The 24,686-nt window shown below is 43.1% G+C and overlaps 1 protein-coding gene across 6 annotated transcripts in view; it reads right to left on the bottom strand.

Moving 5' to 3' along the window:
- Window positions 1-24,686, bottom strand: part of DISP1 (dispatched RND transporter family member 1) — a 136,490-nt gene that overhangs the window by 86,134 nt on the left and 25,670 nt on the right. For 4 of the 6 annotated variants that reach the window (XM_024575952.3, XM_045184470.2, XM_071219579.1 and 1 more), the window contains exons 2-3: window positions 7,013-7,076; window positions 6,148-6,213 (exon numbers count right to left, since the gene is read on the bottom strand). The exons of 1 other annotated variant lie outside the window; for it this stretch is intronic. In XM_024575952.3, coding sequence (XP_024431720.2) covers window positions 6,148-6,196 — 49 coding nt within the window. In that variant the 5' untranslated portion in view covers window positions 6,197-6,213; window positions 7,013-7,076. Of the gene's footprint in view, window positions 1-6,133; window positions 6,214-7,012; window positions 7,077-24,686 lie in introns of all 6 variants that reach the window. One more of the 6 variants, XM_071219580.1, reaches the window with a different exon arrangement.

Here is a 24,686-nt window from a genome sequence, read left to right as displayed (position 1 = left end):
TTGCCTTTCATGACTTGGAATACTTCTTTCCAGCCCCTTCTTGCCTGTGAGGTCTCTTTTGAGAAATCAGATGACAGTCTTATGGGAACTCCTTTGGAGGTAACTGTGTCCTTTTCTCTTGCTGCTTCTAAGATTCTCTCCTTATCTTTAATCTTGGGTAATGTAATGATGATGTGCCTTGGTGTGTTCCTCCTTGGGTCCTACTTCTTTGGGACTCTCTGAGCTTCCCGGACTTCCTGGAAGTCTATTTCTTTTGCCAGATTAGGGAAGTTCTCCTTCATTATTTGTTCAAATAAGTTTTCAATCTTTTGCTCTTCCTCTTCTCTTTCTGGCACCCCTGTAATTTGGATGTTGGAACGTTTAAAGATGTTCTGGAGGTTCCTAAGCCTCTCCTCATTTTTTTGTTTCTTCATTCTTTTCTGGTTGGATGTTTCTTTCTTCCTTCTGGTCTACACCGTTGATTTGAGTTACAGTTTCCTTCCCATCACTATTGGTTCCCTGTACATTTTGCTTTGTTTCTCTTAGCATAGCCTTCATCTTTTCATCTAATTTGTGACCAAATTCAACCAATTCTGTGAGCATCCTGATTACCAGTGTTTTGAACTGTGCATCTGATAGGTTGGCTATCTCTTTGTTGCTTAGTTGTATTTTTTCTGGAGCTTTGATCTGTTCTTTTATTTGGGCCTTTCTTTTTTTTTTTTTGTCTTGGTGCACCTGTTACATAAAGGGGCAGAGCCTTAGGTGTTCACCAGGGTGGGGTAACGCTGGTCGCTGCGTTGTGACGCTGTACATGGGGGAGGGGCCAAGAGGGAGCAATGGTGGTTGCTCCACTCTGCAGGATTTTAGTCACTCCCTCCACTACCCACAATCAAACTGGGCCCTTCTGGTCCTGATTCCCAGGTGGGTGGGCTTGTGCACGCTCTAGGCCCCTGTGGGTCTCTCCATCGAGCTTTCCTGTGAGGCTGGGAGTTTCTCCCGCAGCCGCCTCAACCTCCACAGGTGTTTTCAGTCAGTGGTTTGAGGCTTTATTTCCCCACGGTGGAACTCTGGGTTGCGGGGTCTGTCACCTAGTCCACCAGCTGCTGCCTCGCTGGCCAGCTGCAGCTTTGCCCACCTCGCTCCACAATCCGCCACCTCGCTGGGTCCGCCAGTCGCCACCTTGCCGCGAGTCGCCTCCGCCTGGCTGCCTGTCTCCGCCCCTCCTACTGGTCTGGGTGAGTGTTTCTTCTTTATCTCCTTGGTTGTCAGACTTCCATACAGTTCGATTTTCTGTCAGTTCTGGTTGGTTTTGTTTTTAAATTGTTGTTGTCCTTCTCTTGGTTGTGCGAGGAGGCACAGTGTGTCTACCTATGCCTCCATCTTGACTGGAAGTCCAAAAGTCAGATTTAAAGACAACTTCTCTCTTTATGCTGGACATTGGAATTCCATCTATTTCATACTGCCCCACCTGCAGCATTGCCCAGCTCCAGAACAAAGATTTACCAAAAGCAGAACTTAGACTCTTTTCATTCAATAAAAATACCACTGAGCCCTGGCTGGTGTGGCTCAGTGGATTGAGCGCCAGCCTGCAAACCAAAGGTTCCTGGGTTCAGTTCCCTGTCAGGGCACAAGCCTGGGTTGCAGGCCAAGTCCCCAGTAGGGAGTGTGAGAGAGGCAACCACACACTGATGTTTCTCTTCCTCTCTTTCGCCTTCCATTCCCCTTTCTGTAAAAATAAATAAATAAAATCTTTGAAAAAAATACCACTGAAAAGTTTGCTTTAAAAAATTGTTTACTTCCTAGGATTGGCTTGTCCAACACACGCAATAGTTTGAAGGTCTTTTCTGTTTGTTTAATATATAACGTGTGTGTGTGTGTGTGTGTATAAGTATAAATTTGTTCCTTCTCATGGCCATAGAGTAGCCAGCCTCTATCTCACTTGGGAATGCTTCTTATGAGTGACCAGTACACCTAAAATCAAAAGTGCCCAGAGGGCCGTAGTCCCCACTGCATGCCCGTCCCTTCGAAGTGAATGGCGGAAACCCACACAGGGCCTTGCCGGGACTGTTGTGTAATTCTGTAAAGCTACCACCCCCGAGAAATGGTCTGTAATGAGGCGACTGGTCTGAAATGCCAAGCTGCTCCTAACATTCCGGTAGATCCACTTTGCAAATCCACCCAAAGTGGTGAACTTGCTAAAGTTCCATGGTCATTACTTCAGGGACTGGTAGCCAAGGAGCCAGCAGTCCCCATCCACACCCGTGACTGGGGACTCAGCTTAGCAACTGGCACGATCGAGTGAGGATGGGTCAGCCGTGCCAGTTCTCTGCTGTTATGACTTCTAACCCCACTCCCACCTGCTCGGAGACGCACACTCTCTCTCTCTACTCTTAAAGATACCGTTATCTTGAACATAAAAATGTTAAGAACAAAGCTGATGCGATATTTATAAATAATAAAGCAAAGAAACCCATGAAAAAGATGAAAAGGCAACCTGCTGTGTGTAAATTATGTATCTGATAAGGGGCTAATATCCAAAGCACATAAAGAAATCATGCAACTCAAGAGCAAAAGCAAAATGAAATCTGATTGAAAATGGGCAGGGCATCTGATCTTTCCAAAGAACACACACAGATGGCCACCAGGTACATCACTCATGATCAGGGAAAGGCAAAGCAAAACCACAAGGAGATACCAGCTCACACCCGTCAGCACGGCTGTCATCAACAAGACTAGAAATAACAAGTGTTGGCGAGGACGGGGAGAAAAGGGAAGCCTTGGGACTGTTGGTGGGAATGTAAATTGTGCAGCCACTATGGAAAATATTATGGAGGTTCCTCAAAAAACTGGTAATTGAACTGCCATGTGATCCAGAAATGGCACTTCTGGGTATTTATTCAAAGAAAATGCAAATGTGAACTACAAAAGATGCATGCACCCCCGTGCTTGTTGCAGCATTGGTTACCACGGTCAGTTACGGAAACAACCTGGATGTCCATCAAGGGTTGAACGGATAAAGAAAGTGGGGTATGCGTGTGTACACACACACACACACACTCATACAACCGAACGTTGTTCAGCCAGGAAAAAGAACGAGATCTTATCATTTGGGACAGCATGCATGGAACCTGAAGGCACCACACCAAGCGGAGTAAGTCAGAGAAAGACAAACACCACAGGATCTCCCTTGTATGTGAATCTAAAAACCTAAATAAATAAACCAAGCTAATAGATACAGAGAACAGATTCGTGGTTGCCAGAGGCAGGGGGTGTGATGTGAGAGATGTTTTTTTTGCTTAGTTTAAAAAAATGGAATGAATAAATAAAACAAGGTTAAATTTTAAAACACCCATTATTTATAAATAATGACCCAGTTCGGGAACCCGTTATGAGTGAAACTAACAATGGATTTAATGAAAATCTATGAATTTAAGAGTGATGGGATAAGAACACACCCTGACAGGTTTCCTTAATGTCAACGGCCCGAGAAACACCCAGGTGCTCAGAATTACAGCCAAGCCAAAGGATGACGGGCAGCCAGGAAAATAAGGGCTCGGAGTTCAGGTATTCGAACAAATATTTCAGAAATGTGCCCGTGTTAACGAGCAACACTTTAAGGGGTACAGGGCTAACACACACCAGCTTTCTGTCTCCAGATCCCCATTAACCTGACATCGCGGAAGAAACCTGATAACATTCTGTCCCTGAAACCGATCCTTCAGCCTCTGTGACTCTTTGTTCCCCACTCCAAATCCTCTGTAGCTGGCTTTTAAAAATATCTCAAGCGCACCCTTTGTGTTTATGGACAGTTGTGCATTTAGCAATAAGCTGGCCCTTCCCAGAAATGTCTGCATTAAACATGCCCAAAGAATTCAGAGAGACGCATTCCATCGACCTGCAAATTCCCATAAGGAATCATTTTTGAACAACTAATCCTCCGCCTTTAGGTAAACCAGATTAACTCCAACTGATCTCTCTGGAAACTCTCTGTAGATGTAATGTTTCAAATCACTGGGAGCTATTTTCAAGTCCCTTTTGGCAAAGGACTTTTCTTTCTAGGCTTCCTAGGTCAAATGATTGGCCCTAGGTAAGCGAAGGCTGCCTTGAGTCACTGCTTCAAAGGCAACGCAGCATAAGATGCTCTCTCAAAGCAGTTCTGACATCAAAGTCCACGCCAGCTCCCCATACCTTTGGAAGTGACAGGGTTAGTCTGTGCTGAGTGAGCAACTTCAAAGGGCTGGCCCCCAGCCAGCCACCACAGTGCTCAGCCATCTCCTATACTCAGTTAATCCCCCTGAAGGAAGAAACACAGGTATTACCCACCAGGGCAATCGAAACCTCTGTACAGCCTCTGGAGCTTCGTCTGCAAATAAGTTTGGGCGCTCTGTTGACTTTTCCAATGTCATTTCAATGCGCAGAGCAGGCGCTCATTACACATTTTTGAATGCGTGAATACCTGAATCTAATAGCAGACGGTCAGGTGTGGAGGCTGCTCCTGGTCGGGCGTGTCACCTAATAAACCTCAGACTACAGGTCTGCCTCTGGTCTCCGGGGTCCCTTGGGCACTCCCAATTCAGATTCCCCCCGCGGCCTCAATCTTTGTCCTCTGCATCAGAAAAACACTTGGAGAGACAGCAAAGGGATCTGGAATCGGCCCCCTGATCTCCGTTGGAGAGGTATCTCTGAAAGGCCCCTCTCCCCAGAGCTGTTAACATCGGCCCTCAGTGATTTTTTCAGGAAAAAAGCCATCTTTCCTATGCCACACAGCTTTTTGGTTCCACCCTCCAGGCCAAAGTAGCCCTTACCCCCATTTTGGAATGTAAATTATAGAAATGTCTTTCTATGCCAAGAAACCAGGTAAATTCAAACACACACAAAGTAGAAATTATAAGAGACACAGGAAATAAATAATGTATGAAAGTAAGTATTCTACTGATGTATTAATGGATCAAAAATTATTTCACTAAAACTATTAATTACTAATACATTAATAGCGTGAGAAGGGTGTTATTATACATGTTTTTTTCTAGATGTTGATCTAACCCTTCGGGATAAAGTGACCTGCAAGTCTGGTTCTCCTTTCAGTTCACTTAGGCACTCAGTGTTGGGGAAGAAACTCCCGCAAGTAGTATGCAGAATGCAACGGAAGGAGACAGCTTTAACTGCGCTTTCACAACACTCGTTTTTTTGATACCACCCATTAGTTGTTAGAGGTCTGTCCTCTCGTACTAAGTGTTCCTTTAAAATGTCCAAATGCTATAAAGGGGTGACGTCAGCAGCTAATAACTCAAGGCACCGAATGCACCGAATGGAGTAAAATTAGTCACCAATAACAGGCTCATAACTAAGAAGCTGAAACACTGGGATTCAAGGCCAGAAAGTATGATTTCAAGGTCAGGGAGATAAACCCTTGTTACCGAAGAGGCCCACAACCAGCCACACCTGCTGGGAGCTTGTTAGAAATGCAGGTTCTTGGGCCCCGCCCCGGCCCCACTGACTGGGAATCTGCTTTTGAACAGACTCCCCCCACCCCCGCAGAGGGTGTGTATGCACATTAGAAGTGAGAATGTGAGCACCACCACTTAAATGTCTAGTATCGAAGAGCACTGAGCGCCTGTCTGCAGTAGTGGGCGCCTCAACTACTTACTGCAGAATCCAGCTTCAAGTGGTCTGGTGCCCATTCATTTTTAAAAGCCTCAAATGACTCATATCTCTGAGAATCAGAGATGTGGTACCATTTCTCTCTATATATGTTTTTACCACGACAGTTCACACGAGAGATGCTTACAGTCTGCAGCAGTTAGGCTTTCTAAGGAAAAGCTTCTGCAAAAATTGTGATGCATTATTATCTTAACCTCTTACATTGTGCATCAATGTAACAAATGGCCGTTGTATTTTCTGCAAAACCACCGTAAGCCCCCTGAAACGAGAACTTCCCAAACGCACGGACCGAGCGAGGAAACAGCACAGTGCCTCAGTACGTAGCAGCCGCACACTGAACAGCGGCTACGTGGATACCTGGAAGAATGAAAACAGCCATCACTGGGGCCCACTTCGGGCTGGCGCGGAGGTAAACTCGGCATGTACACCTGCGTATCCTCACAACCACCCTTGGAGGGAGAAGGCGGGAGGTCCGAGACAGAAAGTGACTTACCCAACATTACATACCTGATGAGAAGAAACCAGATTTAATCTCAGGTCTGACTCCAAAGCCCATGAGCTAGGCCAGTGGTTCTGAAAAGCAGGAGAAACCAGAATCATCGGGAGAACTTTTAAGAGATGGATTCTCACTTCCCCGAGGGTCCCTTTTGCACTGATTCTGCTGACTCAGAATCGCTTGTCGCACACTCACCATAAACAAGTAACCAAAGCCCCAAACTGAATAAAAGCAGCAGCAAGTGATCCCGACTGAGTTACAAATGGCGTCAGCATGGTGAAGGGGGTGGGGCAGGGCAGAACTAACCCTAATCGACGTGGGGTAACAGTGCTTCGACTACATGCGCCAGGGCTGAAGGAAGACACTGCACACAAATATTACATCCGAGTTGGTAAGTTTGCTTGTCGTGGGGGCAATAGCAATCCTGAGGCTGCTTTATGGTGCCCTTTCTCAACCTCGGCACGACGGGCACCTGGGACCATGGAGCTCTGCCTTGTCGGGGCTCAATGTCCTGAGCATGGCAGACATCCAGGACATCTCCAGCCTCTACTCACTAGCTGCCATGAGCCCCACCCCCACCCCCACCTGAGTTGTGACAACAAAAACATCTCCAGACATTGCAAAAAAATGTGCCCCAGGAGACCGCGTCTAGTTCGAACCATTGCCTTCTATGTCTGCGAGATGTGAACAAATAGGGAAATACGTTCTAATGACAGCCATTTCTCTCTCTCGGGCTGGAGAAAAAAGTTACAGGTAAGAAAGGGAGAAACTTTAGAATCATATACCTGTCTTAAAAACGCCATAGCGAAATCCAAATCTCTTTTAATGCATTACAGCAGGCATCTATAATGAATGTTTTCTGATGCTATTTCCTACCTAAAATATTCTGCCCCTCTAGGAGGTGAAGAGATGATCCAGCCATTTCCACTCTTTTATGCTCCTAGGAAAAGAACAAAAAAGCCAAAATAGTTAAAATAATTTATAATACATTTTATAGTTGAGCATTTTTAACAGAGGCAATAAAAAGCCCATACAACTGTACATACAACCTTAATTGGGGATAATGTTAAAATTTTAAATGTAAGGCCCTCCATGAATGTAAGACCCAAGCAAAAAGACCCACCAGCTCCATACCATTATAAGCCCAAAATGCTCTCTTATTATCTATCTTCGCTTTACCCACTCCCCAAATTAGTAAACTACAGTAACGATTTCCTTCCACCTGACAGTCATCTGACTTTTACTTAGAGCTATAATACTAGTAGGTATAAGACATGGTCAGAATTCCTCATGAAGAGTCCACTTCAGTCGTTTCATTTGAAAAGCTACTGTGCAAATGTAGTTGCCTGTAAGTTGCCTGTAAGTTACATCTCTCAAAATGTGGACAAGATCAAGGGGAAGATAAGCCCCCTCCACTTCTCTTTGCAGATGCTTCCTCGTGTGTAATGTAGTGTGTTCTTGTGTAGCCCGAATCAACTAATCCTTAAAATTATCGGGAGCTTTTAGATCAGATGGTCATGGTTTCCACCAGCTTTACAGCTCCTCGGAGAGAAAGCATCCCCTTGTTAAAATGTAACGCTTGGTTACAATCTCACGGTCTTTAAAAGATACTAATTTGGTACTACTTTAATGAAAGCACCAAGGCCTTACCTAAGAAAACGGTTAGTATTTTGTTTCCTCCCTCCCAAACACACTCAATTTGTTACTGGCATTTTTCTTATGTCCTTAAATTGACTCATTTTTATATTTTATGTGAAGCACTGCTTTGTTAGTGCTATGCGAAACCTATGATTAAGGAACTCCCGGTAAATATTTACATTCAAAAATATTTTTCTTTTATTAGTACCTGTGATTTAAAACAAACAAACAACCACTCACGGCCTGAGGCACCTCTAATGTTGGAAAAATACAAGGCCATGTACTCTTATTTGTAGTTACTGAAGGCTCTCTGAGCCTTAGAACTCAGGAAAATTCACAAAATGCACGGAATTTACTCCGTTCCCTTTTTAAAAGAAAACTGTAATTACATTAAGCAATTCATTTCTTGGCAAAGGAAGGTTTGAGTCTTAATGCAATCAAAGGCATTATGAGAATTTATTAGCCTTGGTTTCCACATGGAAACAATATTCATCTTTCATTGGTGAATATACTAGTTTAGTCAATTTATTGTCAAATACAAAAGACTTCTGAAATAAAAGTAGATGAAAAATGCATAGCGTAATGTGAATGAAGAGTATAAGCATTTGATAAGTTTGATCTTAAGGAAAGCACATCTAAAAATTATCTTCAAGGTGTTCCTTTCTGTGTAAATGTTAATCACTGAAGAAATTGAAGGTATTAGAGTTGAGCCAACCCAGTAGCCGGGCAATCTGTATTTTCCTCTATGAAAAATTCCATGAACCGATTTTGCCATTTTGAGTTCCTTAAAAAAGAATCATAAACACACAAAGCTACAGATTAATGTGAATTCCTGTTTATTGGAACTCTTTCATAACGAAAGTGATAGATGCTTCCTGTAACAAATTAAACAATAGAGCGATAAACAAAGAGTTAATAATTCTTCTAAATCCCACTCCCTGAGATGATTAAGTTAGCACCTACTTATTCCTCCACGCTCATTCAACTACATATAAACATGTCATATATCAATATGCATACATCTCTACGATAACTACATCCCATGTGGTTATGTTCCTGAGATGTTCTCCTCAAGGAAGATACCAGGTGCTAAACCGAACAGGGGGCCCTTAAGGAACATTCAAACAAAACAAAAACATCACTTCGGCTAAAAGTACAGAGACATTTTTGGAAATTTGGCAATATACCTACCTGCCTCTACTAGCTAATGGGTGTGTGTGTGTGTGTGTGTGTGTGTGTGTGTGAGAGAGAGAGAGAGAGAGAGAGAACTCAGCAATGCTAGGCTGATGCTGGAGCAGGGAACCTGATAGGACACCACCACCACTCCCAAAGTATTTTTTAAGCAACAATTTGGAGATTGTAGCTCTACATGTCTATATGGAAAAGATATGAAGTCATAGAATTTTGCTTTCAAAAATGTCGTGGAAAAGAAGACGATTTATGTAAAGTGGTACTTAGTTTTTTTTCTTTAAACAGGAAAGGCTTTCAAGACCGAAGGGCTTTCACTGTCTGGATTTTTCCATTCGTTTTAAAAGATGCAGACTCCTGGCACTCTCTCCTTATCAGCACGGGGCAAAATTTAAACTCAATGTTTCCGTAAAGGGTTAAAGAAGCTATGTTGAAGGAAAACGTCTTTAAAACAAAAATTAATTCCAAGCCAATGTTGTGGAAAATCTTACTGAACTTAAGGCATTCTGTTATGTTTAGTAAAAGACCTTGTTTCTTTGAATTCTGCATTAGAAGTTACAATGCATATGCCGTATTTATCATTCTTTAGGTAAATAAAAAAAGCAAAAATATGGTAGTTTCAAGCCAGTTGCCAGGGATAAACTAAGAGTGTATGAGCAAGAAGCTGTGAGTTTTAATTACATCAGAGAGAAAAAAAAAATAGATCCCATTTCCTGAGGTTTAAGAAAAAAACCCACTTCAAGGAGTAACATCACCAATGGCTGTCCTGAAGTGTCACTCTCTAACCTTCCAGGGCATAGGTGAATGAAACCCTACTGTTTCCCCCAGATTACTCCCCAAGTTAATAATGTAATTTGGCAAGGAGCCTGAAGGTTATCAGAAATTTCTAGTCACTGGCTCATAAGTTATCTTCAAGCTTCCTTGTTTACAGCAGCTTAATAATAAGCAGCAGTGAGTGGCGGCTCTTTTGACCTTGACAGCAGGGGTACAGGAAGCGAGTTCGGATGAAGAACATACTTCACTTCGCCAGAGCTGACGAAGGTGAGAAATGTGCCAGACAACCTCCGCAGGCTGCAGCGTTCGTCACTGGAAATACTGAGATCCGCTCGCTGTGCCGCCCACGTCCAAGGGGTTTTGGGAACAAAACAAAGAAACTATTTTTCTTATGTTGCAATTTTATTTTTATTTCTATTTTTTTCTTATTGCCAAAAAGACTGTTCATGGGCACTGAATTATTTAACTACTTTAAATAGTTTTTTTAAAAAAGAGTACTCATATGGAGTCATGTTTCATGTGGTTTGAAAGTAAAAAATGAAGATATTGGAGAGAAGAGGACCGTTTGTTCAGCAAAGTTTTATTCAACAGCTAACTCATGCCTGGCATTGGTCTCAGCAGTGAGGATATGCACAGAGATAACATACCGACTATTTAATTTACTCATTGAAGTTCTGAAAACACGTATTTACCACTTAATGCCAAGGCTTGGACAAGGCACTAGGGACGTAAAACAGTCCCATAAAACCATGCTCTTTCGCTGTTGGAGGCGGGAGTTATAAATATGGAGGAAGACTGGACTGAATCATGGGGTGCTGGATTTAATCTGGAATAATTACTATGAACCTCTTAATCTAGATACAGAACTTTAATTTAGACATTGGTATAGACCCATACATACACACACACACACACACACACACACACACACGCGCGCGCATCTCCTCGCTCGGTGTGAGAGACCTGAGACCTGGGAGAATCTAGCACTGATGACACATTAGCAGCCACGAGCTCCCCACGCACCCAGCTCTTGGTTTTCAAGTGCCATTCACCACTCAAAGGAATCAGGGCACCTTAGAAAAAGGCTGAGCCCAGGGCTGGGCCAAGGCAGCACCTAGAACACCTTATTATACCAGAAAGTAAGAAATTCCCAAAGGATGATGAAAACATGTCAAAAGAACAGAGGAGTAGTTTGCTGGGGCTTTAGCAGGACAAATCTAGAACAATTCAAGAATCAAAATGATTAAGGACACAATGAAGTAGAACTCCTTGAATATAGTAAGAATCTATGAGTTCAAACTAATACAAATTAAAAATAAAGAATTTTTTTTAAAAAGGAAGATGCTCCTTAGAATACAAGGCCAACTAATAAGTGTGGAAGAACAGAATAATGCATGTTACAACCATGGAGTGAGAGTTTGATGAGAATCGAGATATTTACAGTTTCAAAGTATCTCCCCAGAAATTACATTTTCATTGCAAAGGAAAACCCATCATTTTACAGTGGAGAAACCTGGTGGATATAATTTAACCAAGTAAAAAACTCAGTAATATCTATACAGACTGGTCTCATGGGCACAACCCACCAAGAAGGACCCCGCCTCCCTTCCATGGCTTTCCTTCCAAAACTACAAAACCTCGATCGAATCACGACAAACCAATCATTAGACAATCTAGTAACTAGACAAATGCAAATTGAGGGCTCTTCTCCAAAGTAACTGGCCTCTACTCTTCCAAATATGTTAAGGTCAAAAAGAAAAAGAAAGGCTAAAGAATGATTCCAGATTAAACGAGGATAATTAGACAGGAAGTTAAGTGGAATGCGTGATCGTGGATTGGATACTGGACTGAGAAAAAAATAGCTACAAAAGGTGCCATTGAGACAATGGACAAATGTGTACAAATACAGACCAGAAAATATAGTATATCAAAGCTGAATTTCCAGGTTTTGATAAATGTACTGTATCTTATTATAAGAGAATGTCCTTCTTAGGAAATAGGTACTGAAGTGTTTAGGGGTAAAATGGGTGCAATGTCGGCAACTGATTCTCAAATGGTTCGGAAAACCATTATGCATACATAGAAATCTTTAAAACTTAGCAAGCAACCGGTAAATCTCAGTAAACTGTGTGTGTGTCCATATATGTATATGGAATTTCCTTGCACCGATTTTGTAACTCTTCTTTAAGTTGGAAACTATATCAATATTAAAAGTTGTAAACAAACAAAACAGAATATAGCTCATCCCTTCATCGATGGAGTCATTCAGTCAACAGTTAAGAGTTCACTCTTTGTCACCGGGACAAAGAGGAGTGGAACCCGGATCCCTACCCCTGGGGACATCCCCGTCTTGTTCTATTATTCTTATAACAAGAACTTTGATGAACATGAAAACATGGTGTCCGTCCACTCCAACATTCCCACCCCACGTGGCCAGTGATATCAATGGCTGTCTTGGCGCAGGAAGTAGCTGCTTTCTAGGCCACCAAATTCAGAGACTCAGGGGCAAATCCCTCGAACGCCCTCCTTCTCCCTCAGTCCCCCATCACGTGTCTGTCCTCCACGGTACTGTGTCTATCACCGAGCTCGTATCTATCTTTCCTGGCCCCAACACAAAGCCGAGTGACGTCAGTGTGCAAAGGCTTGCTTATCCCGGTTGCTGGAATTTCAGGCACATTATCACTGGCTTCTCATGGGAAAGAGGCAAACACTGCCTTTAAGTTCTGAAAAAGAAAATTAAAAACAGTCAGCAGCCCTACCTGGATTACTCACGAGCGGCAGCGAGGCAGCCTGGAACTATTAGTTTCCTGTGGGCCGGAAGGAATCTCGGTGGAGGGGGTTTGGGCTGCGGCTCTGCTATTTGCTGTGAATTTTGAAAATTAAACCCTGACCCACCGAAAGGAGAACGTGCCTCTGCCGATCACAGGCACGTGCGGTCAGCTGCAGCCCAGGGCTTCCATGTGAGATCCAACAAAGGACTACACATGTCAGAACAAAGTCTTCCGTTCTTCCATTGGAACTCAATAAAAAAAAAGAAATGACAGGGCTCGCAATAGTCACATCTTGGAGCCGCCGAGCGAAATAATTTAATATCGCTTTGAACAGAGAAGTCTTAGGCCCCCAGGACATATTTTTCAAAATATTAAATGTCCTGTTAGTTCAGACCCCTTGCGAGCAGCTGCATTCTTTTTCTGAAACTGGAGAAGATGGTTTGCCTCTCCTAGAATCAGAGCAAAATTCCAGTCCCATTAGGTAGGAAGCCTTCGAATCACATACTTTTATAAGTGAAAAATTAAGGGACTCTTAACAGTGTGCAAACTTTGAAATAGTGAAAATATCTCCCAAAGGTGGGGAGAACCATATGTTTTGAAGTAAAAGGGAGGAAGCATTTCACACCACAAAGTGAAGGCAGTTGTTTCTTTAAATGGTCCTTCAACAGGCAGGGAAAGCACTTAGCAACCAAATTAACTGCCCAAATCAGAATGCCCTGGTACAATGAAGACTTTAGTCCTTGACCGAGGAAGTAGGGTGACAGGGACCTGTCTGCTGGTGCATAGTAATGATTTCCATGCGCTAATCCTGTAAAGGTCAGGGCTCATTATTAGCTAAAATATGTTGCTTTCTAAGTAGTTCAGTGTGTTGGCCACTTCCTTACATATTCTTCTTAATGAAGACAATATAGTTTTGCACTGGGTTAGAAGACTGAAGAGCGTAACTTTCAGGGCATTTGAATATTAACTGCTTCAACCTGCCATTGCTAACGGGTCTCCCGTTAACTCCCAGAGAGTGGCCCTCAAGAGTTGCCATTCTTTTCCCGACTTTCCTTTCCACGAAAGTGTGAGAAGGGTAGAGGAGGAATGGGAGAAGCAGAAAAGAACAGGGGAGCCCAGGTGAGGAGGTCACTGGTCCTCCAGACTGGTACCCACACAGTGTCGCTCCAGAATGTTCTATGACACAGTAGCAAGAATTCATTCACTGTTTCCAAGCTCTTTGTTTCGCTTTGTATCTAGTAGTAGCAGCTCCCTGGTTCAGGGAAAGGGGGGTGGGCAGAGAGCCCCCTCCTTTGAAAAACCCACACCCACAGCAGACCTGGGGGCTCTCCAAGGGACCCCTGAAGCTCCCTACCCCTAGACAAGTGTGGAAGTGGTTCAGGCGGAACCGAGCAACCAGAATCGCTCACGCTCTAAAGAAATCCCTGACCCCGCTCCCCCAAACCCTGCTCATTGCACGCAGCTGGGCGTCCCCACTTATCTCCTTAACCCAGGTTTCAAAGCAGTTTTCTGGGTAGGCATAATACTAACCGAACAGACAAAATAAAAGAGCAACGCAATAAAAGCAAAATGGGGTGCTTCTCTAAGCAGCTAAAAGCAGGCCACAGAGGCCCTCCATCCATCGCCTGAATAATGCAGGGGGCAGCCTACATGCGTCAAATCCAGACTCTGCTCCCTGGAGAGCGGAGTTCAGGGACAGCTCTGAGACAGGGGCCCGACCGGGGCATCTGCTTCCCCTGTTACACCTTGTCCCGAGTCAGGGGAGCCCAGTGTCAAGAAAAGCGGAGTTCATCCAGCTTCCACCCCGTCCAGGCTGTGGCGGGCGTCTCCTGCACATTCATCCCCACGGCGTCGTTTCCAGCGCGCAAGTCACCGGTCAAGGCGCACGCATCCTGGGATGGCTGGAGCTGCTTCTCTTTGGAGATGACTGCGGATGGCGTTCTAAAGGACAATTTGCTCCCCCTTGGTCCTATGCATTTCTGTACTGCACCTACCCCTACTTGTATGTGAGCACACACAATACACGCATGTACATGTGCATGGCACAGGTATGTATGCATGCATATCTGTATGTTTTTCTCAAGGGCAAGGACCTTACGCGACATGTTCATTCTTGTACTCCCAGAGTCTAGCACACTCCGTTTACTTTTGATAAATACGGGTGTGGCACTGTGTTGGTTAAGCTCCTCACACTAAGTAAACCAGGATTGGTTACCAGTATTTATTTATTTACTTATTGCTTGCAGACACAGAGTGGGAGAGAGAAACATTGATTTGCTGTTCCACTTATTGATGCATTCACTGACTGGTTCTTGTATGTGCCCTGACCAGGGATCGAACCCTCAACCTTGGAGTATCAGGACGACACTCTGACCAACTGAGCTACCTGGCCAGGGCAGATTATCAGTATTTTTTTAAGTGTGTGTGGGGGGAGTCAGGGGTTTGTGCTCGTTAATTTGGTTCGATTACTTCCCAGTGGGATCCGGGCCCTTGAAAATGGAGTTTTATTTTTGGGGTCAGAGTTATCAGTGCAGAGACGAAAGAAGTGCTCTTTTCAAGGGAATGTTTTTCCGCTCCAGACTTCTGCACATGATAAGATGTGCGAAGAATGTGTGGCTTGGGGATCTTCTTTTCCTAGAGGAGTTTTAAATTTTTCAGGTTGTCACGATGATTCATGTGAATGACGGTTTTAGTTAAGAACTTGGACTCTCTGGCCAACTAGAAAAAATATATACCAAAATCCAGCATTGCTGTTTTGTTATCGCTGACATGCCTGCCTTGTTCAAAGGCTTAAAAGAAACCCAAAATGCTGTCAATCTGGAATTTTTTCCTAATGAATTTATAACTCATTCCAAACACATTGTTTCTGCCCTAGACAATTGGTTTCTAAAATATGGAATGCTGTTTCCAAGTTGGCTTGGGTGTATCGTGCAGAAGTGGAAAAGGAATTAAAGTGAGAAATATCTACTTTGTTTTAAACTGAGCTGGTTGTTTGTCATGAGTATTTGAAACAGGGGAAATAACCATGGAACGCGTAATGCTGTTTCTCTGGAACCACTAACATTTGAAAAACAAAGCCGTTGCTCGCAAATATTAAACCACAACACAGTCAGGCAGCAGGTGATGAGCTTCCTGGGAATTACATCTCAAGGGCTCCCTGGCTGGAGACAGCAGAGTGGTGAGCGCCTTCCCATGTATGGGGAGGTCCCCTAAAACCAACTGGCGAAGGGGCCCAACAAGTCACTCGGGGCCGGGGGGAGGACATCACATTCCACTGATCAGTGCAAGGTTCTTAACCTTGGAGAATGCATGAAATCCTGGGACACTGGGTAAAGAACCATGGAACCTTTCGTCCAAAAAAATACATCATCACAAAACTTAGTGGACAACTTCAGGGGTTCTTTAGGCCTCAGAAGGGCAACAGACACGTCAGGTAAAGGGGCCCTGAGGCAGGGATACCGGCCCATGAGGGAAGAGGAAAGGATGGTCACAGGGCCTGGCCAACAAAGGAGGAGGAATTGGGAAATGTTAAAGGACAATAAAACCTGGGGGTGAAGTGGGAGAAAACAGAGTTAAAAGAGAAGGAGTGGAAAGGGAGATGGTGAAATAAAAAAAAGTGGGAAGATTAGAAAACTAAAGGGGAAAGGGGGGAAATAAGAGCAAGCAGAGGAGTAGAGAAAGATGGAGGGCAAGTGCGAGAGGCATACGGTGGCTCCCACTGACCTTGCCCTCCAATATTTACTAAGTCTTGCTCGTGCGCGAATGATATGCTAAGCATTTTCCAAGTCCTTACTTAAAGTTGATGCATCTTAAATGCATAAAGCCTGTCCTACACGTTTCACAGCTTAAGAAACTGAGACACAGACAGACGAAGTCCACTGTTCCATAGACTAGGAAGGGACAGAGCTAGGATTTAAACAGATTCCTGTTGTTTGGCCCCAAAGCCGGCCGCTAAGTCTTCGCAGCAAAGCCAACCGTCTTTCTGACTCCGAAGGACAGCTCGCAACATTTCATACCTGAACTTCCTCCTGAAGACAATTTCCTAAGAATGAACGTGCCCCCAGAACGCATGACCTTTCTTCACAGACACCAGAACCTAAGTCATTCTCGTCGAGACCTGTAGTGGCCGTGGTCGCCTTTCGAGCTTCACTGAGATATAACTGACGTACAACACCGCGTGCTATGTTTTTCATCCAATGGAAATGGTGCTCTTCTGTATGTTTCCAGTTTCTGGAAATCCCACAGTTGCCCCTGTCAGAATACTTCATGCGCTTTAAGAGAGCATCAGAAATGCACCAGAAATACGGCCTGTGCCAGCCCTCTGATGCTGGCGGGGATGACGCACTGAGGGGCTTCGTTGCACAGCTTCCCGGAATGATCCGCTCGTCAGGCTGGCTGCCAGCTGTCTCACTTTTGCTATTTTTAACAATACTGTTTTGTTAAAGCTGCCTTCCCAAACCACGAAGAGTTTTCTGGCTACATTGACCTTGAAAGGTTTATGTTATACAGATTTGGTCTCCTGCAGCGCGGTATGGTTTTGATTTAGAGGGCATTTTTGGTATGACTACCAGGTTTACAAGTAACTTCATTCTTCTCCCAGGTTCAGTAATTGGTATTTTTCATGCAGCTGCCAAGCAGAAAACAGAACACACGCTTCAAAGCTGGGGTGCCCCTGACAATGTGTTTTCTCTTTTATAAGTGAACGGTTAAAATCATCTTGTCACAGGTGCGGAACATAATATATAGAACATATTCTTGAACTTTAAAATGCATTAAATTGAGCTTGTAAAGATACAAATTAATTACATGATTTTAGGCACAGAACTAGAGGAAGCGTGCAGAGAAAACGACACTAGGATGAGGTACCGAGACGAGCATCGTTTTGTTAATATGCAGGGCATAAGCATTCCCTATTCAGGCTTACACGTGGAACACACAGAGTTAACATCTCCCAAAGCAGAAAACATACAAAAGAAGCATTCCAAAAATGTGACCTTTTGCCTTCTTTGTGATTGGTATCCTACAAGGATTCAAGGGTAGGGGGTGGAGAGACAAATAAGTCCTTGGAAATATAGTTCATAGGAAGTTAGCATAAAAAACACTATTTAAATATTCTTATCGTCCCATCCAGATGTTTGGGAAAACGTCTCAGTGGGTGTGTGCAGTTCTGATGTATTTCCACATCAACTGAAGACAACTAAAAACATTGGTACATATATATATATATACATATATATATATGTATGTATGTATTTTTCATACCATTTATACTTATTTCTTTACATGTCTGTTTCCCCTATTAGACGTGAGCTGCGCAAGTGCTCAAGGTCAATATCACGACTAGTTCTAAGCTCAGTGCCCGGTAAATACTTGTTTTTCCAGTGAAATAAGGCAGGTTCTCTTCCTATAAAGACGCTGTCATGGAGGACACCCCTAATTCTAAATAACTGAAATTCATCTACTCTTGGTTGCATTTCTTAAACTAACTTGTCTATGCATAAAGAATATCAGCTCTTGCCATTCCATAAGTATAGTATAAAACTCAGGAGGTCTAAATTTTTATGGAAAGAAAAAGATGCCAGTACTTCTTACTACACTTTCTACCTTTTTTTTTTGGTCTGCAGTTTACTTTCTCCTGTATTTAAACTTGATTCCTTTCTAGCTAATTTAACAGTGGCTAATATACGTATGTGCTGCCGCCTCTACCGGGAGGGCTGGCCCTCCTCATTTCACGCGCGTTTCTCATGCAACGCTAGCTGCCCCCCTGTGAGCTACACGACAGATGCAGCCCCACCGACGGGCGAGCAAAGAAAGACACAGACGGGTAAAGGGAACCTAAGAACATGGAAGCAGCACCATGGAAAACAAGATCCAGAGGAGACAGCATGTCAAGTCGGCGGCGAAAAGATGGATTACTCAGTATTAACACTGGAATAACTGGTGATTCGTTCTGAAAAGGACGCTATAATTAGATCCTAAAATAACCCCACGAAAATCTCAGATGAGTTAAAAAATTAAAATGTCGAAAATAAGACAAAAGACAAAAAGGACTGCAAAACATATTTTCATGAATTTAGCTTGTGACATAAAAGCCAGAAACAATTTTTTTAAAGATATTGACAAAGCTGGCTCTTCTCAAGTTTAAAATTCTATATGGCACCTTCCTCCCTTCAGGGTTTTTTTTTTTTTTTCATCCAATGAAGTAGTTTGGGCTACCTGCATTAGGAGGAGCTTCCTCCCTCTCCCTTCTTTTTCATCCTCTTTCCTGTCCCCTGGGCTGGGCAGGGGCTGCTGGGGACAGGGGCGTCAGCATGTCCTGGGGCACAAATTTGGCCAACTGTAGCCAGAAGATGTGTTTGTTATATGCAAGGTAATAGAGCAAATAAGTAAATATATTGAGGTTAATGGGAGGCAGATTTCCTCACATGGAAATAGAAAAGCTTAGGAGGGAAAAACCCTATGATATTGGCTTACAATGAAAGGTATAAGCTTATAGTTATTTATATAGATGGATACAGAAATATAGATATGTATGATATACAGCTATAGACACATATCACACATATATACAGACACATACATATATATCTATACATATATATCTGTACATATCTATATTTACTTCTGCTATGTCTCTATGTATCTTTATCTACATATCCATAAAGATAGAGATAAAACTATATATATATATAGAATGTCTGTACATACACACATATTTATATGTAACTTCCCAGCTCTGTCCACTGATAGGGCCTAAAAGCAATGAGCACACCTAGCATCTAAGTCTTTGGCTCTAAACCCCATTCTCAACTGAGAAGAAGCAGAGCCAAATACCTTTACGCTAAATAGCATGGGGCGGGGTGGGGGGGGTGGGTGCTGTACTTGGGATAATTTGACCATTAAAATAAATAAGGATAATACAATCTTACATGAAAAGCATGATGTGAGATGTCTGCACATCTAGACAAAGAATGAAAGAATATCCTTATTAGTGGTTATGTTATGATGGAAGCAGGAGAGAAATACGGTGGAAAGCATCTTGATAGCACCATTTTTTTTTAAAGATCATTTCATACAGCACATACATAGTAGCTTCATTACAAAACCGTGATATTGGTCGGCTGTAAAAACAGCATAATGGAGACTATATAACAACGTAGAAGACTGGTTACAGTGGTTCCATTTTTTTTAAATGTTCTCACTGAGAATCTGGCTGTGCCCCATGTGAGTGCGTGTGGACAAGGGCCAAATGTCCTGCTGTCTCCCAATCCTACCGTGTGGAGACAGAGCTCTTCTCCACCCCTCATGAATCTTGTCCCGTGCCCTGTATTCCAGGGCTGGTCACAGGCCACACCCTCTCCTGGAACCATAGGCCTCAGCCTCATCTCTACTCCCCATCGAATTCATTCTGTCTCTAAAACGCCATCAAATCGGTCCACTTCCCTGCTCCCCCCATACAAGTGACCGCCGTCCTAGTTCTAGTCATTACGAGCTCCCCGCCTGTCTCTTTGCTCTCGGGTCGCAGGCTCTGCACTGTCACCAAAGTCATCTCCCTGTACAAACATAGTCAGTGGGTGGCGACTGACTTCACACACGCACAAACCGTACTCAATACGCACAGAAATTAACTGGAAGTGGGTTACAGACGTAAAAGTGAGAGCGAAAAACTAAAACCGCAGAAAGGAAATCTGGGAGGAAATCTTTAAGACCTTAGGCTGGGCAAAGATTTCGTAGTCAAAATACAAAAAGCACAAGCCATGTAAGAATGATTGATAAACTAAACATCAAAATAAAAATGTATGCCCTCCAAAACCACCATCAAGAAAGGAAAAGGGTGCGCTGCCCGGGGGGCTTGGTTGGTGGAGCAGCATCCCGGGTGCAATTCCCGGTCAGGGCACACACCTGGGTTGCAGGGTTGTTCCCGGTCGGGGCACAGACAAGAGGCAACCAAACGATGTTTCTCTCTCACTTTCATATTTTTCTTTCTCTAAGATCAATGAACATATTCTCAGGTGAGGAGTAAAAAAAAAGAAAGAAAATGGGAAGGCAAGCCTTAGACTGGAGAAAATATTCACAATACATATATCCACCAAAGGACTTGTAGCCAGAATATATAAAGAGCTCTTAAAACTCAATAACAAGAACCCAATTTAGAAGTGGGCAAAAGACTTGAACAGGCATTCCACAAAGGAGGCCATGTGTCTGGAAACTAAGCACACGAAGAGACAACGCTGCACATCCAGCAGAGTGGCTGGAATTAAACAGACGGGCCATGCCGAGGGTTGGGAGGATGGGGACACCCGGAACTTTCACGCACTGCTGGTGGGAATGTGGGACGGCACAGCTCTAGGCACCGCTCACCAGTTTCTCGTGAAGTGGGACGTCTTACTCTATGACCTGGCATGTCCACTCTTGAGTATTAACCCAGGAGCTCTGAAGACATATCATACACAAAGACTTGCTCGTGAATGTTCATAGGTGCTTTCTTCAAAATAATCACAGAAGCCAGGAGCCACCCGAGGGTCGGCCAGCAGAAAGAGGATAAACGTGTCCGGCGCGCACGCAGTGGCGCACAACCCAGCAGTTGAAAGGAGCAAACCACTCCCGCATGCATCGCGGACGAATCTCAGAACAGTGTTGAGCAGGAGGAGCCGGACAGAAAAGAGAACACACTGCGTGTTGCCGCTTGCGTTAAACTCACGAACTGGTCCAACTACTGTAGGGCGGCGGAAGCTGTTGGGGGGGGGGGCTGCCTGGGGCTGCACGGGGGAGGGGGACCTCAGCGAGGGAGGGGGAGGGCACAGGGAACTTCAAAGGTGACAGAAACGGCCTGTGTTTTGACTGTGCTGGTGGTTCTGTCGCTGCAGAGAGAGATGTGTCAAATACTAAAACTATGCCCTTAAAACGGGAACATTTTATGATACACAAATTACACCTCAATAAAGTTAATTTTACAAGAAAATAAAATTGAGAGACTCAAAAATGTTATCTCAGCACTGGCTACCGAGGTCACACAGTTTCTATCACTTCCCCAGCCCCCCACGCTTTTCAGGGTAAAGGTGTTCGGCCTTCTGCAACATTGTGTCTGGCAGTGCTAAGCGCGGAAGCACATCACAGTCTTCTTTAGAACAGCCATCCTGCTTCAACACCTTCAAAGTTATCTTTCAATTTTTTAAACCAGGTTTGTCAATAATTTCATTGCAGTACATATCATACATTTCATAAAATCCAAGAATGGAAACAACTTAGTTTGGATAACAAACTGCAAAATAAAGTATATGCACACATAACATACAGGCTTGTATTTGCATAAAACCTCTGGCTTGCATCAGCTGGTGCCTCCCAGGGGAGGCGCTGCAGCCGAAGGGAAGAGACTAATGCTCTGTACACCCTTTGAACTGGATACCACGTGCACATAGTATCTGTTCTAAGAAGTTATGCAGAGCAGCTATAAGCTATTACCCATGAAACATGGTGGTATTTATCATAACCAGAAAATGAACTTAGAGATGATGTCCTTATAGTTTTACAGATTTCTAGCTCTACTGCTAGAAATGGACTCTCAGTCCTTAAACTCTCCTATTGTAATACGTGCTACTTAAACTCCATCATCATAAAAAAGATGTTTTGATTTTATTAGTCATCATGTAGCATTGTTTACATCGTTGAAAATGCTTTCCGAACAAATCTACCCCACTTCTATCTTTCTGCAGTTTGACTGTAAATGATTCTGAATATTAAAGCATCTCAAGTGGCTCCTACATTTCCAAACACTACACCCCAAAACATATTTTGACCCCAAAAGCAATATATCACAGAGGGGGAAAAATAAAGAGTAAGCCTTCAAAATAATGTTACAATAGAATTGTCATTGAACTATCCAGCTGAGGTTCAGATAAAGCCAAAACATGCAAAATAAATCCGTTTACAGTCATAATAAAAATAATTCAAAATAATCTAAACATATTGTTCAGATCACCAGAAACTCACAAAGGGCTGTGTAAGAATTGTTTGTTGTGCTAATGTGAGTAACACTGCCAGTGTGTACATTTCAAAAACACACGTGGAAAACAGAACTAATAGGTATGTAATTTTTAAGTCTTTCATCTTGTATTGAAAAATTATACAAATTAAAACAACCTTGAATGAAACATACACTGAGATTCAAAAAAAAAGTTCTTGCCAGCCATAGTGTCTATGGTTCAATGCCAAACATACATATAAACCATTAGGTGGCTTTACTATCAATCTAATCACGGTCTTCCATTTCCTTTTTGCCTTAGGATGACAGATGAGGTGCAGAATCCATTCTAAATGCACATATAACATTAATAATTCTTAACTATGCCTTGCTTTTGCATTTACCATAGTTTGAGTATTCTCTGAGAAAAAAAAATAATCTTTTTCAAATTCTTTTGCCCAGCTGAAAAACAAGCAGCCAGGATCTTATGTAGAGATTTTACCTTTTTAATCATTAGATTGCAGAAAATCATTTTTTTTACCTTTATAGATAAATGATAATTAGCCACTTTCTTGAATTATCCAGTCAAAAAGTGGAAGCATCCCATTTTGTGGCAGGTCAATCAGCTATAAATCCTAAATACAGAGATGCATTTCTGTCGTCCAGGTATTCCCGTCCTTCCTTATATTCAAAACACCTTGTTCATGCTCTACGATTAAAATAAGGCAACTTTTGTACACAGTGGGGTGTTATTCTAAACTCTTCCATAATATCTTAAAATATTCACTTAGAAATGCAATTATCAATACAAATTGATACAAATGCAATTCTTTCATTCTGGTTGGGTTTGGGTTTGTTTTTTTTTTTTTTTGTCTCCTGGCACGGTGCCACGTAATGTATTTTTTTTTGCATTCTGAAAAACCTCAATGTCTTACTTAGAAACAGCTTTGGAAATTGGCTCATGGCCTATTTGCAATTGATACTGTAGCTTAAGTACCTTTCCAGCAAAGTTACACTAACTTCAAAATATCAGCCATTAAAATGTTTTTGTTCCGGTTACAACACTAATGAGCACCAAATGTTAGAATTTGTTTTAACAACCTAATACATCAAGGATTTTCTTAAAAGGAGAGGCTGGATCAACCATCCATTACATAACAAAAGGTAGATTAGTCAGTCCCAATATAGATAATACTTGAAAGATTTAATATACTTTAGGGTAGAATCAGGCATTAAAAAAGTTAAATTCAGAAAGCCTGCTCAATTAGCCATTATATTTTTTCCCTATAAAAATACCAAACTCCTGGTTTCTAAGCAAAACTTGAAAGCCTCCTTCCCTTCCTTCCTTGCATAAGCCACTTAACCTTCACCTTGCTTTTGCCACTCCAATAAAATGGGCGCTTCTACTAAGCTTTCAATAGTTTCTTCGGCCACGAAGGAGTATAAAGTGTCAAAGGAAGTAAGAACTAGAGGAAATCTCAACACACAACCACCGATATGACAAGATTTTATAAACACATGTGTACATGCTATTTTAAATACACGACAACAAAGGGTAGCAAATGGGCTATTTGGTGTATATTCTGAGACGAAGCCTTAGCGTGTAAAAAAGTAGCGCTTTCAGGACGACAGAGTTCCGTGGGTGTCTTTCCCAGCCGACAGCTGGTCCCACAGGGGGGCGGGCACGTCTCGTCCCAGTTTTCCGCCCTCTCGTCTGGGAAGCAGGGGCTCATTCAAGCGGGTGGGGGGCGATCACCGGGCTTGGGTGGCTACGCTGAAAAGAAGCGCATATGCTTCGTCTTCTCGAAGGACTTGACCCCTCTGAGGAGAACGGAGAGGTGACTTCATGCATGAGATCGGCCTCCTCCCTCTGAAGCAGATTTCTGGTGGTTCTTACAACCCCACCTGCGAGCGGAGCCTGACCCCTTCCAACCTCGGCATTTCGGCACAGGCACCTCCTCTCACCAGGCCACGCACAATCTCTAGGTTACACCCTCGCACCAGGCACACAGAGCCTTGGTCCGCACAAATCAGCAGTCCATGGGACTCAAAAGAAAACTTTTCTGCAGAACGTTTTTAAAGCCTTCAGTCTATAATCCTTTAAAGAGGACAATAATTACCAAAATAATCCCCTCCCTTCGCACTGTCTTAGCAACTGAAATCGGCAGTGTTATTTCTAAATATTTAGGAAGTGAGACAGTACATTCTTAGGAAAAGT

This window comes from Desmodus rotundus, chromosome 10 (genome assembly GCF_022682495.2).
Source record: "Desmodus rotundus isolate HL8 chromosome 10, HLdesRot8A.1, whole genome shotgun sequence".
NCBI lineage: Eukaryota > Metazoa > Chordata > Mammalia > Chiroptera > Phyllostomidae > Desmodus > Desmodus rotundus.
The sequence above is the reverse complement of the archived record's forward strand: the minus strand, read 5'-3'. Positions and strand labels throughout refer to the sequence as shown.